This window comes from Coregonus lavaretus (assembly GCF_964263955.1).
Source record: "Coregonus lavaretus genome assembly, chromosome: 4".
NCBI lineage: Eukaryota > Metazoa > Chordata > Actinopteri > Salmoniformes > Salmonidae > Coregonus > Coregonus lavaretus.
In genome coordinates, this window is record NC_139991.1 from 39710014 (window position 1) to 39729462 (window position 19449).

The following is a 19449-nucleotide window of genomic DNA, read 5'->3' on the forward strand; positions in this document are numbered from 1 at the left end:
TGATGGAAAGGAGACAGGCGCAGGAGGGTAATCACCGAATACAGAGTTTATTCCTTCGTAGACACAAAAATGCGCTCAAATAGCGATCAACGAAACAGGCACAGGGGAAACTATCATCCCTGGCAAATACACTGTAACGGATATACAATAATACATATGCACAGGGGAAAATCTACCCTGGCAACAATATGTACGAGTAGCTCCACCGAGCTACACTACTCTCACAAATAACAATCACCCACAAGGACAAGGGGGCAGAGGGAACACTTATACACAGACTAATTAGGGGATAGGGACCAGGTGTGTGTGATTGACAAGACAAGACAATTGTGATGATGATTGGGGCGGCAGTGGTTAGTAAGCCGGTGACGACAAACGCCGAAGCCTGCCCGAACAAGGAGGGGAGGCAGCCTCGGCCGAAGTCGTGACAGTACACCCCCCTTGACGCGCAGCTCCAGCAGTGCGCTGACCCCGGCCTCGTGGACGGCCATGAGGACGCAGAGCAGGGCGAGCCGGATGGCGATGGTGGAAATCCCGCAACAGGGAGGGATCGAGGATATCCCTCACCGGGACCCAGCACCGTTCCTCCGGACCGTACCCTTCCCACTCCACAAGGTACTGAAGGTACCTTCTGACGATGCACAACGCGCAGGGGGTGAACGTGGACAGCGTCCCACGTCTCCTCCGCGCACCGAAACCAGTCATCCACCGCAGGAGCCTCGGTCTGGCTCTGGTTCCACGGTGCCAGAACCGGTTGGTAACCTAAAACATATTGGAATGGTGTTAGGTTAGTAGAGGAGTTCCGGAGAGAGTTCTGGGCATATTCTGCCTATGGCAAGAACACCGACCACTCCCCTTGCCGGTCCTGGCAGTAGGACCGCAGGAACCTACCCACATCCTGATTTACCCGTTCCACCTGCCCATTTGACTCTGGGTGGAACCCAGAGGTCAGGCTGACCAAGACCCCCAGACGTTCCATGAACGCCTTCCAAACCTTGGACGTGAACTGGGGACCTCGGTCGGACACTATATCCTCTGGCACCCCGTAGTGCCGGAAGACGTGAGTAAACAGGGCCTCCGCAGTCTGCAGGGCCGTGGGGAGACTGGGCAGAGGAAGGAGGCGGCAGGACTTGGAGAAGCGGTCCACAACGACCAGGATGGTGGTGTTACCTTGGGAGAGGGGAAGATCAGTCAAAAAATCTATACTAAGGTGAGACCATGGTCGTTGTGGAACTGGTAAAGGTTGTAGCTTACCCGCTGGGAGGTGCCTAGGTGCCTTACTCTGGGCGCACACCGAGCAGGAGGAGACGTACACCATCATGTCCTTAGCCAAGGTAGGCCACCAGTACTTTCCGATCAAGCAGCGCACTGTACGACCGATACCTGGGTGACCAGAGGAGGGTGATGTGTATGCCCAGAAGATCAGACGATCACGGATAAGAGCAGGCACGTACCGCAGCCCAGCTGGACACTGCGGTGGAGATGGATCGGTGCGTAATGCCTGCTCTATATCCGCGTCCATCGCCCATCCTATCGGCGCCACAATGCAGGAGGCCGGGAGTATTGGGGTGTTGTCTCTGGGCCTCTCCTCTGTGTCATACAGCCGGGACAGTGCGTCTGCCTTCACGTTCTTCGTACCCGGAATGTATGATAGTGTAAAATCAAACTGGGTGAAGAATAGAGCCCACCTGGCCTGGCGAGGATTCAGCCTCCTCGCTGCCCGGATGTACTCCAGGTTACGGTGGTCCGTCCAGACGAGGAAAGGGTGTTTCGCCCCTTTGAGCCAATGCCTCCACACGGTCAAAGCTCGGACAACAGCCAACAGCTCCCGATCACCAACGTCGTAGTTCTGCTGAGCTTCTTAGAGAAGAAGGCACAGGGGCGGAGCTTGGGTGGCGTGCCCGAGCGTTGGGACAGGACAGCGCCTATCCCTACCTCGGACGCATCCACCTCCACTACGAATGGTAGTGATGGATCGGGGTGGGCCAGTACCGGAGCTGAGGTGAACAGACCCCGCAGTCTCCTGAAGGCCAGGTCAGCCTCAGCAGACCAGCGGAGCCGGGACGGCCCACCCTTCAACAGGGATGTAATGGGAGCTGCAACCTTGCCAAAGCCCCGGATAAACCTCCGATAGTAGTTGGCAAAGTCAAGGAAGCACTGCACCTCCTTAACCGTGGGGGAGTCTGCCAATTACTCACATGGCTGAAATGCGATCTCCCTCCATCTCCACACCTGAGATGATAATGCGGTATCCGAGGAGACTGCTGGAAAAACATACACTTCTCTGCCTTGGCATAAAGGTCATTTTCCAACAGTCAGGCCAGCACTTTGCGAACCAGGGACACATGCTCGGTGCGAGTAGCGGAATACACCAGGATGTCATCGATGTAGACCACCACACCGCGACCAAGCATGTCCCGAAACACCTCGTTCACAAAGGACTGGAAGACGGATGGAACATTCATCAAACCGTAGGGCATCACCAGGGATTCATAATGCCCTGTGGTTGTGCTGAATGCTGTCTTCCACTCATCCCCCTCCCGAACATGCACCAGGTTGTATGCACTCCTGAGATCTAGCTTAGTGAAGAAGCGCGCCCCATGCATTGACTCAATCACTGAAGGAATGAGGGGGAGAGGATAACTAAATCTTATCGTCTCCTTGTTCAGTGATCGATAATCAATGCACGGGCGCAGACCGCCGTCTTTCTTCTTCACAAAGAAGAAACTCGAGGAGGCAGGTGAAGTGGAGGGACGTATATACCCCTGGCCCAGGGACTCGGAGACGTATGTTTCCATAGCCTCCATTTCAGCCTGCGACAGGGGGTACACATGACTCCTGGGAGGTACAGCGTCTACCCGAAGGTTTATCGCGCAATCCCCCGCCCGATGAGTTGGTAATTTAGTCGCACGCGTCTTTGAAAACGCGTGCGCCAAATCGAGGTATTCGGGGGGAATACACACGGTGGAGGTACCGTCTGGACTTTCCACCATGGTTGCACCAACGGAAACATCTAGACACCTACCCTGACATTCTCGCGACCACACCGTGAGAGCCCTCTGCGGCCATGAGAAGGTGGGGTTGTGGAGTGCTAACCGAGGGATACCTAATACCACAGGGAAAGCAGGAGACTCAATAATCGAAAAAATAACCTTCTCATAATGTGTCTCCTGGGTGATCATGGTGACTGGTATAGTGACTTCCGTAACAAACCCGGACCCTAATGGTCGACTATCAAGTGCTCTGATGGGGAGTGGAATGGATAGGGGAACCAATGAAATGCCTTGACGGCGTGCGAATGCCCTGTCCATAAAGTTCCCAGCTGCGCCTGAATCGACTAGCGCCTTACACTGGGGAACTACCATGTGGTCGGGAAAGTGGATAGGTAGGGTACAGTGCGCAGCAGAGGGCCCTGAACAAGTGTGGGTGTTCGATACCTGGGGTGATGCGTGAGTGCCCTGCCTGCCGCCTCCAGGCCCAAAAGAACGTTGACTACGACGTATGGTGTACTGTCCCTTCGTGCCACCAGACTGTCAGTGTCCTCCTCCGCTCTCTTGGCCGGCGGCTCCACCCAGCTCCATCGGCTCGGGATCCGAGTCGTCCGGGGTGGAAACGGGCAGACCCCTACCAGGACGTCCTCTGGCTGCCAGCAGGTTGTCCAAACGAATGGCCATGTCCACCAGTTTATTGAAGGACAACATGGTGTCCCGGCAGGCTAGCTCCCGTCGGACGTCCTCCCGCAGATGCCACCGGAAATGGTCGATCAGGGCCCACTCGTTCCACCCGGACAGTGTCCGAAACTCCAACGCGAAGTCCTGCGTGGTCCTCGTCCCCTGTCTCAGGTGGACCAGCCGCTCACCCGCCTCTCGACCCTCGGGCGGGTGATTGAAGACCGCCCGAAAGAGGCGAGCGAACTCCCCGTAGTCCTCCAACGTGGCTCCTCCTTCGTTCCACACCGCGTTGGCCCACTCCAGGGCTTTCCCACAGAGGCAGGAAACGAGGATGGACACCTTCTCCCGCTCCGATGGCGCCGACCTGATGCTGGAGAAGTACAGCTCCATTTGGAGGAGGAATCCCTGGCACAGCGCCGCCGTCCCATCAAACGCCCGTGGTCGGGATATCTGGATCCCTCCAGGTGCTGGGGTGTAGGTGGCTGGATCTGGTTGGCCAGCTGGTCTCGACAGATCGGGTCCTCCTCTCCAGGCATTGGACGACCTGAAGAACCCGATCCATCGCTTCCCCCAAGCTGGCCAGCATCGTGGAATGCTCCTGGACCCGTGCCACGACTCCAGGCATGCGCTCTTCTCCCGCTGACTCCATAGCGGGTGGGTGATTCTGTGATGAGTGTGATGGAAAGGAGTCAGGCGCAGGAGGGTAATCACCGAATACAGAGTTTATTCCTTTGTAGGCACACAAATGCGCTCAAATAGCGATCAACGAAACAGGCACAGGGGAAACTATCATCCCTGGCAAATACACTGTAACGGATATCCAATAATACATATGCACAGGGGAAAATCTACCCTGGCAACAATATGTACGAGTAGCTCCACCGAGCTACACTACTCTCACAAATAACAATCACCCACAAGGACAAGGGGTCAGAGGGAACACTTATACACTGACTAATTAGGGGATAGGAACCTGGAGATAGGAACTAGTTTAGTTTATGTGTACCAATTCTGATACCTGTTACGATTGGGTCCTGTCTAATTGTTTCTGCAAGCAGTTCAATTGCCAGCGCAAACAGGAGGGAGGGGGGAGAAAGGACATCCCTGTCTCGTGCCCCTTTCTAAAGCAATTTCATCAGATACTGTATTATTTGTGTATATTTTTGCTTTAGGATATTTATATAATATTTTTATGAAATGTATTATTTCAGCTGGAAGGTTGAATGCGTCAAACGTTTTGAATAGAAATGGCCACTTAAGACGGTCGAACGAAAATAGGATTTGTGAGGTACACATATGAAGAGGAATAAGTAAAAGAAGGCAGGTAAACGAGAGAAGGTAGAGAATTGATTGACTGACAAAGAGAGAATAGAGAGAGAAATAGAGAAATAGAAGAAAGAAAGTGTATACACTGAAGCTGATCATTAGCTCTTCCACAGTGTCTCTCCTCCGTAGATTCCTTGTTCTCTCCATAGTTGATCGTTCTGGGGTACAGTCAATGATGTATATATACATTGTATTGCTGGTGCTATGTATTTGGCTTTGAAGCCGGCGGTATTTTGTTGTTGTAGTGGGGACAGTAACATTATAACTTTTTTAAATTATACTTATATTTGTATGTTTATCTTACATAATACCATTTAAAAGTATGCATTAAGGTGTCTGTAATATAATAAACATTGCAAAAACAAATGTATACATGAATAAATGCATTTCTATAGCTGTGTGTGTGTGTGTCTCCATAGACTCTCTAGAACCCACCTACCATCAGCTGCAGAGGATGAAGCTGGACAAGAGTCCGTTCGTGGTGGTGTGTGTGATTGGTCAGGAGCTGCTAACTGCTGGTTACCACGGCGCCTCTGTGGTGGTCCTGGAGGCGGGGCTAAAGATTGGCACATGCTCTCTGAAGGCAAGGCAGTTTGTGTGTTTCTGTATGTGTGTGTGTTTCTATGTGTGTGTGATGATCATCACGTTTCTTCTTTCTTCTCTGTTTTTTCTGAAGCTCCGAGGTTCAGTGTTCTCTGCTCTTAGCTCAGCCAACTGGTCGCTAGGCAACGCAGAGAAGAGCACAGGATACATGCAGCGAGACCTGGAGGTCGCCAAGACGCTAGGTACACACACACCCACCCACACATTGTTGGGAAAGAGCTCGCAAGCATTTCACTGTACAGTTTTACACCTGTGCATGTGACAATACAACTTGAAACACACATACACACACTCACAATTGCTTTGACTCACACAATTGCATGCATACACACAGATACATACACTAGGTACAGTGCCTTGCAAAAGTATTCATCCCCCTTGGCGTTTTTCCTATTTTGATGCATTACAACCTGTAATTTAAAATGATTTTTATTTGGATTTCATGTAATGGACATACACAAAATAGTCCAAATTGGTGAAGTGAAATGAAAAAAATAAGAGGGGGCGCCCACCAAAATGCACGGACCAGGCAAGGAGGGCATTAATCAGAGAGGCAACAAAGAGACCAAAGATAACCCTGAAGGAGCTGCAAAGCTCCACAGCGGAGATTGGAATATCTGTCCATAGGACCAATTTAAGCCGTACACTCCACAGAGCTGGCCTTTTACGGAAGAGTGGCCAGAAAAAAGCCATTGCTTAAAGAAAGAAATAAGCAAACATGTTTGGTGTTCACCAAAGGGCATGTGGGAGACTCTCAAACATATGGAAGAAGGTACTCTGGTCAGATGAGACTAAAATTGAGCTTTTTGGCCATCAAGGAAAACGCTATGTCTGGCACAAACCCAACACCTCTCATCACCCCGAGAACACCATCCCCACAGTGAAGGATGGTGTTGGCAGTATCATGCGGTGGGTATATTTTTCATCGGCAGGGACTGGGAAACTGGTCAGAATTGAAGTAATGATGGATGGTGCTAAATACAGGGAAATTATTGAGGGAAACCTGTTTCAGTCTTCCAGAGATTTGAGACTGGGACGGAGGTTCACCTTCCAGCAAGAAAATGATCCTAAGCATACTGCTAAAGCAACACTTGAGTGGTTTAAGGGGAAACATTTAAATGTCTTGGAATGGCCTAGTCAAAGCCCAGACCTCAATCCAATTGTGAATCTGTGGTATGACTTAAAGATTACTGTACACCAGCGGAACCCATCCAACTTGAAGGAGCTGGAGAAGTTTTGCCCTGAAGAATGGCCAAAAATCCCAGTGGCTAGATGTGTCAAGCTTATAGAGACATACCCTAAGAGACTTGCAGCTGTAATTGCTGCAAAAGGTGGCTCTACAAAGTATTGACTTTGGGGGGGTGAATAGTTATGCACGCTCAAGTTTTCAGTTTTTTTGTCTTATTCATTGTTTGTTTCACAAGAGAAAATATTTTGCATCTTCAAAGTGGTAGGCATGTTGTGTAAATCAAATGACCCCAAAAATCCATTTTAATTCCAGTTGTAAGGCAACAAAATAGGAAAAATGCCAAGGGGGGTGAATACATTCGCTAGCCACTGTATGGGTGGAGAGAGAGATGTCGCTGTACGTGTGACTTAATACTGTGATAACCCACTGAGTGGAAGACAAGGCATTTGCTATGTGAGCTAACACAAGTCATCAGGTCACTCATCACTCACAATTCTAGATGAAGTTGTGTGGAAAAAGGAAATGGGGGGGCGAAATATACTTCTCCCATTGGCAAAGAAACTCAAAAGGGGTGATGATATTAATGAATAGTAATTTTGATCCGAATGTGCAAATTGTCCAAACAGATCCACAAGATAGATGGATGATTTTAAATATGTTATTGGACCATAAACAGATATGGCTCATTAAACTTTACGGACCAAATAATGATGATCCACGCTTCTTTTAAAATATATATAGTAAATTATCAACCTGCAAGCAATACAAGACTCTATTATTATGGTGGGAGATTATAATACTGTTTTAAATAGCTCAATGGACCGTAAAGGAAATCACACTACAAACTATCACCCTCATGCTCTTAAGGAAATCATGAATGTCATGGATACATTAGAACTAGTGGATATATGGAAGCTTAAATATCCTGACCTAGTGAGATATACATGGCAGAGACTCAATCAAGCTAGTCGTCTTGACTTCTTTCTTATGTCATTCTCGTTGGCACCAAAAGTTTAAAAAGTGTTGATAGGGGACAGAATGCAGTCAGACCATTGTATAATTGGCAACTCTTACTGAATTTGCACGTGGGCGAAGATATTGGACATTTAATCAACGCCTATTGGATGATAACTTGTTTTTAACTAGGACAGAGGAATTTATAACTGAATTTGTCTGACATAACATAGGAACAGCAAATCCCCATATTGTATGGGACACTTTTAAATGTGCCTTTAAAGGCCATGCAATTCAGTACACATCTCGAAAACAAAAGCAATTTAGGTCAAAAGAGTCCATACTAACAAAGGAAATAGAAGGTCTAACAGAACAGCAATAAAAACGGTAACAGAGGCTCAGAATAAGTTAGAGGAAAAACTAAAAGAAATGGAGGAACTTATTCAAGAAAGATCAAGTGTAATATATTATAAAAATAAAGCAAACTGGATGGAATATGGGAAAAAATGCACCAAATATTTTTTTTATCTTCAACATAGAAATGCTACCAAAAAGAATTTACTGAAATTGGTTACAAATGACGAAGTCACCCATGATTCACCAAATTATATTTTGAAGGAGGAAGGAAAGTACTTTAAGCATATGTTTTCGTTTCAGTCGCCTCCATCTCCTCCAACTGAAGCTAATTGTATGGATTTTTTTCTATTGATAATGTAAGATTAACAGCCATACAGAAAGACACATGTGAAGGTGAAATTACAGAGGAGTAACTTCTGGATGCAATTAAAGCCTTTATATCTGGGAAAACTCCAGGGTTGGATGGCATACCAGTTGAGGTATACCAAACCTTTTTTGATATACTCAGAGGACCGTTATTAGCATGTTTTAACCACAGAAGGTCTGATTTCATTATTACTGAAACAGGATACAAGTGGGAAATATAAAGATCCAGTCCATTGAAACAATTGGAGGCCCCTTACACTTCAGTGTTGTGATGCAAACATTTTAGCAAAATGTATAGCGCATAGAATTAAAAAGGTCTTGTCGGACATTATTCATTCTAATCAGACTGGTTTTTTACATGGACAATACATTGGAGATATTATAAGGCAAGTAATGGAAACAATAGAACGAGAACAATAGAATGGTTAAAAATCATGTGTAGTAACCCTATGTGTAAAATAGTAAATAATGGCTGTTTCTCAGAAAGTTTTAAACTGTCAAGCGGAGTAAAACAAGGTTGTCCACTATTGGCATATCTATTTATTATGGCCATCGAAATGTTAGCTATTAAAATCAGATCCAACAATAATATCAAGGGATTAGAAATCCAGGGCTTAAAAACAAAGGTGTCATTGTACACTGATGATTCATGTTTTCTTTTAAATCCACAACTTGAATCCCTCCACAGCCTCATAGAGGATCTAGATACATTTTCTAACCTCTCTGGATTACAACCAAATTATGATAAATGTACTATATTACGTATTGGATCACTAACAAATACAATTTTTACATTTACGTGTAGTTTACCAATAAAATGGTCTGATGGTGATGTGGATATACTCGGTATACATATCCCAAAAGAAATAAATGATCTCACTCCAATAAATTTGAATAGAAAGTTAGCAAAAATAGATAAGATCTTGCTACCATGGAAAGGTAAATACCTGTCTATTTGTGGAAAAATCACCCTGATTAACTCTTTAGTATTATCCCAGTTTACCTATTTGCTTATGGTCTTGCTAGGTTTTTTAAATTATATGAGAAAAAAATATTCCATTTTATTTGGAACGGCAAGCAAGATAAATTTAAACGGGCCTATTTATATAATGAATATGAATTCGGAGGACAGAAATTATTAAATATTAAAGCATTAGACCTATCACTAAAAGCTTCAGTCATTCAAATGTTATACTTAAATCCAAACTGGTTCTCTAGCAAATTAGTAAGATTGTCTCACCCCATGTTCAAGAATGGCATTTTTCCCTTTATTCAGATTACAACCTCTCACTTTCAGTTATTTGAAAATCTCCCAAATATCACTATTTCTAAAACAAGCCATAGAAAGTTGGTTGTAATTTCAATTTAATCCTCCAGAAACAACAGAACAAATAATGCAACAAATATTGTGGTTAAACTCAAATATACTAATTGATAAAAAACCATTTTTTTAAAAATAATAATAATAATACAATCTTCGTAAATGTTGTCATAGGTAGGACTGGTGGAGTTAAGTCGCACATGCAGCTAACAAAAACATATGGAAATGTCTGCTCTACCCAAAATTACAACCAAATAATTGCAGCATTACCGCAAAAGTGGAAGGAGGAAAAAGTAAGGAACTTGTCTGTCGGCCCTGCATTAAAGACCATTATTGGTTAAAGAAAATTGTGATAAATAAAAAAGTATACCAGTTTCATTTAAGGACCAAAGGATTGACAGCCATCCCATATAGATTGCAAAATAGTTGGGAAAATATTTCTGACATACCGATTCCATGGCAAATTGTTTATGAACTGATATGTAAAACGACGCCGGATTCAAAATGTAGAATTTTTCAATTTAAATTATTATACAAAATTCTGGCTACCAATATAATGTTATTTAAATTGGGGATTCAATCTTCCCAGCTCGGCAGATTTTGCTGCGAAGAGACAGAATCATTAGATCATTTGTTTTGGTACTGTCCATTTGTAGCTTGTTTTTGGTCATAGGTCCAGGAATGGCTGAAGGATTGCAATATTTACCTGGAGCTAACCCTGCAGATAGCACTACTGGGTGATCTGAAAAGTCATAGTCAATCGATCAATAATATAATAATACTTTTAACAAAAATGTTTATTTTCAATTTACAATCTGTAGAAACAATGAGAATAGAAGGGTTCAGAACTTTTGTTAAACAGCACAGTACAGTTGAAAAAATATGGCAAATAGAAATCCTATATGGATGGTGTTAAGAGATAGATGGGAGGGGTTGAATGAAGCTAAAGTTTGGGACTAATAACAACAAGATAACTAATGTAAAAATACTTTGTCCATAATAAGTATAAAGGTTATATTAAGTATAAGTTAAGAACTTTTGTGAAAGAGCACAGTTTGAAAGATATGGCATATAGAAGCAAACCGGATGGACATCATGAAAATGATCGAGGGTAGAGGAAGTTCAGAAGTAAAAACAAACAAAATAGAACTATTGTAAATTTGACTGTGTCCATAAAATGTATATAGTATGTATAAGCTGGAAGTAGAGGCCTAAGCGTTGTTGTTCTCTAGTTTACTCCAATTAGGGGAGGGGTGGTGGGGTTGGAAAGTAAGAAAGGAAAATATATTTTAAAAAAGGATATGTATGTATATATATATATGCAATAAAATGCAAATTAATTACTTAAAAATCATACAATGTGATTTTCTGATTTTTTTGGATTCCGTCTCTCACAGTTGAAGTGTACCTATGATAAAAAATTACAGACCTCTACATGCTTTGTAAGTAGGAAAACCTGCAAAATCGGCAGTGTATCAAATACTTGTTCTCCCACTGTATATATATATTTGCGAGAAAAAATATATATGGGGGATTGGAAGTGTTGCAGACAATTACATTGATAAAGTTACAATCTATCTGCAATATTAAAGCTGATCTACCCCCGAAAAAAAAAAAAAAAAAAAAGGTCACTCATCATGTGAGTGTAGTTCACTGAACCACCTCCACTACATCATGTATTAGCAGAAATCTGCAGGCTTCAAACCCAAATGAATTGGAACATTTAACACCATCTAAGAAGCCTTATGTCCACACCCACCTCATTATCATGTCTTCCCAGGTGACCAATCAGGCGAGTGCCGAGCTCACGGGAACCTAGGCTCTGCCTACTTCTCCAAGGGCAACTACAGGGAGGCTTTGACCAATCACAGACATCAGCTGGTCCTCGCCATGAAACTCAAGGACAGAGAGGTGTGTGTGTGATCGCTCCATTGTGTACTTCTCCTTCTCTTTCCCCTTCTTCTATTCAGGAGCCATGCTGAGATGCTCTCAGTCAGAGCAATGTGACAATATAACAATATAAAAAAAATGCTCTTGAGCTGCACCACTCACTGTTCATGACTGAAATACAATGAGGAGGAATGAGAAGAAAGTCTCTGTATTATGGTGAAGATATCATTTCCATTAGAATTGAACTTGACTGGACACATTGCAGACCTGACTGTGTGAATATCAGTACAGCTGTATTGCTGTATGGTTATGCTGTGTGTTCACATGTCATTGTATATGTTATTCAATATTTATTGTTTGTTTAATATTGTACGAAACATGCCTTTCAGTGTAACCTTGTTTATGCACGTTCTGAATATGCTATACAATGTGTTTGTGTGTGTGTGTTTTGGTGTGTAGAGGACAGTTGTGTCCGAGCTCAGTCATTTAAAGGCATCCTAGATGTCAAATCGATAAGACACCTGTCACCAAGACGAATGGGTGCGTGAACAGGTCCATTCTAATGAAAGCAGCGTGTGTGTGTGTGTGTGTGTGTGTTTAGAGCTGAGGACAGAGGTGTGAGTGTGACATGATTATTGAGTCTCCTCTCCAGTCGACACCAGAGGTCCACAGCCTGAGGTTGTTCAAACACACACATCATTATTAACATCAATGTTACTCTACACCTCCTCATCTTTCCCACTGTTTCCTTTTGTTTAGATTGTGTGTGTGTCTTTCTAAGATGCCTTCTGTGGCAGTGTTAATGTGGTGCGATGGTAGCCTCAGGGTTAGAGAGGCGGGCCAGTCACCAGAGGGTTACCGGTTTGAATGCCAGGACTGAGGACAAATCTAACAAGTCTGTGTGTTTGTCTCTAGGCTGCGTCCGGTGCGCTGAGCAGCCTTGGCCATGTGTACACAGCGATAGCGGACTACCCTAACGCCCTGGCCAGCCATAAGCAGTGTGTGCTGTTGGCACGGCAGACACAATGCCCGCTGTCAGAGGCTCGCCAGCTGGGCAACATGGGAGCTGTTTACACAGCACTGGGAGACTTCACCAATGCTATGCAGTGTCACCAGCAACACCTGGACATAGCTAAGGTATTTAACTAATGAAGAACCACACACGCATACATACAAACACACATATGCATGCACCAGGGTTGGGGTCAATTCTATTTCAATTCAGGAAGTGAACTGAAATTCGAATTATTTTTTCTCAATCTGTCTTTCATTTCACTCACTTCTTTATATTTTCATCTATTGTATTAAAGGCACTGAATAAAATCAACATTTATATTATCTGATGTGATCTGCAGACCCTAGGTAATGGTCCTGAGGAGGCGCGGGCGTACAGTAACCTGGGCAGTGCCCACCACAGCCAGAGAGACTTTGACAAGGCTGTGTCCTACCACACCCTGGTGCTGCAGCTGGCTCAGGAGCTGAAGGACAGGACCATACAGATGAGGGCTTATGCCGGCCTGGGACATGCTGCTCGCTGCATGCAGGTAGCAGACCACACACATACTGTATACACAAAGATATACACACCAGTGCTTGATTTGGGCTGGAGCTGTCTGGAGCATCGTAACAACACCTCCAGTTTTTGGGGAACTGTGTACTGGCTCCTCTATAAAACAAAGTGGCTTATCACTGGCCCGGATTCACACATAGCTTCTAAAAAAGGTTGATGAAAGTGTAATGAAGGCGGGACCTACATTGAATAGCAATGAAGAGTGGGCATTCATATCCTGATTCTGCTTTGTTTAAGTTTATTTGCCGCTAGTCTGTGAATCCGGTGTATGCGTGCCAGTACTGTTCGAGTTTGAGAATGCGCAGATTGAGAATGGGCCAGTTTGTATGCGCAGGATGTGCTGTTCTAAATGGTCAAATTTGGGTTTTTACAGTCATGAAAATCCTGGAAAAGTCATGGGATTTTTATATTGTGTTTTCCTTTTTAAAAATATTATCAATCACTTAAATATTGACATGCCAGCCATGATCCGAATTTGGTCTACCCTTCAGCACATCTCTCTGTGTGCTGTGCATCATCTGCGTGTGGGCCAGTGCGAGTGGACTATTGCCCGAGGAGAGAGAGAGACATTTCAGCAGCAGGTAGCCTATAAAATAATGATAGACGAACTGTATAGCCAATTCAAAACATAGCTTGTAGAATGGCTAGTTATCTCGCTAGTTAACTATTTAGCTATAAGCAATAATGTCGTTGACTCATTTGTTGCCTTTCCACTGGCACTGTTGAGAAATACATCTGATACCGTTATTGGAAAGCTGGGATTCCCCTCTATTAAAAAGTAGGCTAGCCATGTAATTCCGACAACGTTACAAATATTCTAAGAATAGCCTAATTGACAAATAACTGACATGCTGTGCAAAGATCTCCCCTGAAACAGGAATATTTTATCCTTATAAAGTAGCCTATCTTATCCATTTCATCCCTGATCCATTGAATGAGGGAATAATTGTAAAAAGACAAAAGTATTTGGTTGTAATGTTGCAATATTTTATATCAAGGGTGGCCAACCATCCTCCAGGAGAGCTACTGGGTGTGCAGGCTTTTGTTCAAGCCCTGCTCTAACACACCACATTGTAGCCTAAACATCAGCTGCTCAACAGGACCTTGATAAGCAAACTTGTTTCAGGGCTGGATCAACACCCAGTAGCTCTCCAGACGGAGGGTTTTATACAGTAGCCCAACAGTGCAGTTATTGTACTTTGTGGGGGGTTAAGTGCCTTAATCAGGGGCACAAAGGCAGGAGATAGTAGGCCTACATGAGATCAGAGACCAGCAGCCTTCCAGTGTTAATACCACATTTATGCTGTCTTTTTCATGCTAGGATACATAGAGACACCACCAATTATTGGTCATTGAAATGTGGTTAAAAAAGACAGCTCCTGCACCTTATTCATCCGAAATCAAGCACTGATACACACACACACATATGTACAGATGGTCACACACACAGCATAACTCTCCATATGTTCTCCAGGACTTGGAGAGGGCAGGCCAGTACCACCAGCAGCAGCTGGACATAGCAGAGGAGCTGCAGGACAGAGCTGCACAGGGACGAGCTTCATCCAACCTGGGTAAGACATGATGACAGTGTCCTACATTCTCTGTCTCTCTCTATTAGACAGTTATCTGCTCTGTGTTTCTCTCTTGGGACCAGAAGTTTGTGAATTGGATACCATCACAGATACAAGAGCTGTCCCCCAATGGCCTGACCAGTTAAATGCCACATCAACCAGCAGCATTAAGGAGAGACAGAGAGGCCAGGGGTATAGAATGAAGGACAACAGTATAGACCTTTTTACAGAGTCCTGGGCAGTATAAACAGATGTTCTGTGTTTATTATCTAGATACAGCATTGTTTTGTTCCCCTCAACATCCCACAAACACATCACCTGCTTTCAGCCCAGGTGTGACAGCAGGACACCAGAGCTGTGTCCTATCACATGACTCCACTAGTGCCTCTCTGGCCAATCAACACTCATGTTTTATTAATGAGGTTTACGGTTCCGCGACCATGACGATATTTGAGACTTGCTGAATCTGACCCCACTGCTGAGTGGACTATAACTTACCTACCTGTGTGTGTGTTTATGTGTGTGTGTTCTGAGTGTATACTCTATGCATGTGCAGGACTGGTTACTTGAGCACCATGGAGAGATCTATTTTTCTTACAGTCTCTCTCTCACTGTTTCTGTCTCTCTTGCTGTTCTGTTCTCCCATTAACGATTGCGCCCAGTGAGCGCTTGTTCAGCTACACAGCAAGCTAAACTCTTAACCACACTACTTTCTCCAAGGAACAGGCAGGTGTTGTAATTGGCAGGTTTAATAATGTGGAGAAGTGTGAAACTGCAGTAGAAACACAGGGCATACAGAAAAGGGTCAATGTACAGGATAGCTGCATATAAAATGTTACACAATTGCAATGGAACAACATGGAGGTAAATAGGAGGTAAGTACAGAATTACATTACAGAAGGTAGATTAGCTGCACTACTTTACAGCAGGTTTGAGGCTAGTGGCTGAATCACTTTACAGCAGGATAGAAATTAAACATAGCAATGTAACAGAAATGGTTTAACTAGTTAAATGTAATACATTTACTGGCATTGATAGCATTAACAGGTTGGCTAACATACAAACATATCAGTCAGAAAGGTTAGCTAAGTGGCTAACTGAAAAACCACTTGAAATAACTGAGCTAGCTGCTAACTAGCTAGCAAAAATGCTAATAACCTGTCAAAGTGTATAGAGTGGTAACCTCGGTTAAACGCCCACCTCAGACAAAGTTGCCGCACCTATAGAGAGAAATAGTAATGCCGTCTTTTTGTAGGCACTAACGCCGCCATGGTTCGTTGAACAAAGCCTATGGGAAAATTAATGGAGTTTTTTATTATTTTTTTATTTTTTTTAAACGCTGAAAATAAGGTCTGTGGTAAACACCTCGAAGACTGACGCCAGAGACGAAGAGGCGAAGCGAGAGGGATAACTGGGCCAAAAACGGTGGCGATGTTTTGTTTATTTCGCTCAGCAAGCGAAGAGTTTTTGTATGGAGGTCAATGAGAGAGTGTCAAAGTTGGTCAACAAAAAATGTAATGGTTTATTTGCTAAGCAAGGTTTATTTGATTGAATATAAGTTTTGTAATACTTCGGTTGTTACGATTGTACTGATATAAGTAGGACACGTGACATCCCAGCAAGTTTGAGAAAAAACACTTTATATCGAAGTTTTCTTGAGATGGCTAGCATATTCATGACGTGGCTAGTAGCATAGCATCTCTCTCCATTGAATACAGGCGGTTGACAACAACACCCCTCGTTGAATATTCAAAAAAGTATTACAATAATTAGATGTATCCACCAATCCAAAGAGAGGGATAGGCGGGAGCTTGACAGCCCGCCATTCTGCTGTGTGGACAACGACCATTGTTAGGGTGGAGACATATACAGTGGGGAAAAAAAGTATTTAGTCAGCCACCAATTGTGCAAGTTCTCCCACTTAAAAAGATGAGAGAGGCCTGTAATTTTCATCATAGGTACACGTCAACTATGACAGACAAAATGAGATTTTTTTTCTCCAGAAAATCACATTGTAGGATTTTTAATGAATTTATTTGCAAATTATGGTGGAAAATAAGTATTTGGTCAATAACAAAAGTTTCTCAATACTTTGTTATATACCCTTTGTTGGCAATGACACAGGTCAAACGTTTTCTGTAAGTCTTCACAAGGTTTTCACACACTGTTGCTGGTATTTTGGCCCATTCCTCCATGCAGATCTCCTCTAGAGCAGTGATGTTTTGGGGCTGTCGCTGGGCAACACAGACTTTCAACTCCCTCCAAAGATTTTCTATGGGGTTGAGATCTGGAGACTGGCTAGGTCACTCCAGGACCTTGAAATGCTTCTTATGAAGCCACTCCTTCGTTGCCCGGGCGGTGTGTTTGGGATCATTGTCATGCTGAAAGACCCAGCCACGTTTCATCTTCAATGCCCTTGCTGATGGAAGGAGGTTTTCACTCAAAATCTCACGATACATGGCCCCATTCATTCTTTCCTTTACACGGATCAGTCGTCCTGGTCCCTTTGCAGAAAAACAGCCCCAAAGCATGATGTTTCCACCCCGATGCTTCACAGTAGGTATGGTGTTCTTTGGATGCAACTCAGCATTCTTTGTCCTCCAAACACGACGAGTTGAGTTTTTACCAAAAAGTTCTATTTTGGTTTCATCTGACCATATGACATTCTCCCAATCTTCTTCTGGATCATCCAAATGCACTCTAGCAAACTTCAGACGGGCCTGGACATGTACTGGCTTAAGCAGGGGGACACGTCTGGCACTGCAGGATTTGAGTCCCTGGCGGCGTAGTGTGTTACTGATGGTAGGCTTTGTAACTTTGGTCCCAGCTCTCTGCAGGTCATTCACTAGGTCCCCCCGTGTGGTTCTGGGATTTTTGCTCACCGTTCTTGTGATCATTTTGACCCCACGGGGTGAGATCTTGGAGATTATCAGTGGTCTTGTATGTCTTCCATTTCCTAATAATTGCTCCCACAGTTGATTTCTTCAAACCAAGCTGCTTACCTATTGCAGATTCAGTCTTCCCAGCCTGGTGCAGGTCTACAATTTTGTTTCTGGTGTCCTTTGACAGCTCTTTGGTCTTGGCCATAGTGGAGTTTGGAGTGTGACTGTTTGAGGTTGTGGACAGGTGTCTTTTATACTGATAACAAGTTCAAACAGGTGCCATTAATACAGGTAACGAGTGGAGGACAGAGGAGCCTCTTAAAGAAGAAGTTACAGGTCTGTGAGAGCCAGAAATATTGCTTGTTTGTAGGTGACCAAATACTTATTTTCCACCATAATTTGCAAATAAATTCATTAAAAATCCTACAATGTGATTTTCTGGATTTTTTTTCTCAATTTGTCTGTCATAGTTGACGTGTACCTACCAGGCCTCTCTCATCTTTTTAAGTGGGAGAACTTGCACAATTGGTGGCTGACTAAATACATTTTTTCCCCACTGTATATCCAAATCTTTGCTGACGCAGGCTGCTAAAGGTGTCTGCATGCTTTCCAGCCGAAACAGTTCGGAAGAATCGTGTATATATTATGATTACATTTTGTGACATTTTTGTTTGTTTTGGACTTCAGTAAGTGTTTTTTAGGCTGTTCAGGCACACAAAAACATTTCTTGAGGCAAGCCAAAGTCGGACGGTAGCCGAAGTCGGTAGCCGACGTCTACGCCCCTTCGTAGGTTATTGGTCAACAGTAGGGATTCTTCAGTCTTTGTTGTCATTCTACGAGAGACGACTCGTTTTCATGAAAATGTTTTCATTGAGAGATACTGCACCAAACATCTTAGTTAGATGTACAATTGCGTGACTAAGATCTCCTCGGCAAAAATGTCAAAATGAATGACAGATTTCTTAGATTAATTCTGACTATTTTGAGGAAGTGTATACTGGCTACGGCGTCTCAAAATGGAAAAAGAGTACTATTGCTGGTTTTTTGTTTTTCAAGCGAAGGTCTTTTAAAGCTGCAATATGTAACTTTTTGGCCGACCCGACCAAATTATAGTTTAGAGTTATAGATCTGTAATTCTCATTTACTGCTTCTTATACTTGCTTTCAATCTGTCCTATGTGCGCAATTTCTATGCTTCCCGTTCTTAGGTTTAGTTTTTGCGTCTTTTACTTTCAGTTTTGTACACCAGCTTCAAACAGCTGAAAATACAATATTATTGGTTATGGAAATGATATTTCACAGCGGCTTCGATGGTACAATGATTCTCTACACTATACACGCTTGTTTTGCCACATAAACTGAAATTAGGAAACGATTAGAATTTTAGCAACCAGGAAATGGCGGAGCAATTTCTGCATAGTGCAGCTTTATGGGAGTGCAAGCACACTCGTTTTGACTCCAATACTTCCCACAGTTGTGTCAAGTTGGCTGGATGTCCTTTGGGTGGTGGACCATTCCTAATACACACAGGAAACTGTTGAGCGTGAAAAACCCTGCAGCGTTGCAGTTCTTGACACAAACCGGTGCGCCTGGCACCTACTACCATACCCTGTTCAAAGGCACTTAAATATTTTGTCTTGCCCATTCACCCTCTGAATGGCACACACACACAATCCTTGTCTCAATTGTCTCAAGGCTTAAAAATCCTTCTTTAACCTGTCTCCTCCCCTTCATCTACACTGATTGAAGT

General features: G+C 43.8%; 1 protein-coding gene across 1 annotated transcript in view; it reads left to right on the forward strand.

Annotated features, from left to right (window-relative positions):
* LOC311127417 (tetratricopeptide repeat protein 28-like) overlaps positions 1–19449 on the forward strand; it is a 105903-nt gene that overhangs the window by 50623 nt on the left and 35831 nt on the right. The window contains exons 4-9 of the mRNA XM_084159265.1: positions 5417–5580; positions 5674–5782; positions 11568–11698; positions 12593–12814; positions 13033–13221; positions 14722–14818. Coding sequence (XP_084015391.1) covers positions 5417–5580; positions 5674–5782; positions 11568–11698; positions 12593–12814; positions 13033–13221; positions 14722–14818 — 912 coding nt within the window. The remainder of the gene's footprint in view (positions 1–5416; positions 5581–5673; positions 5783–11567; positions 11699–12592; positions 12815–13032; positions 13222–14721; positions 14819–19449) is intronic.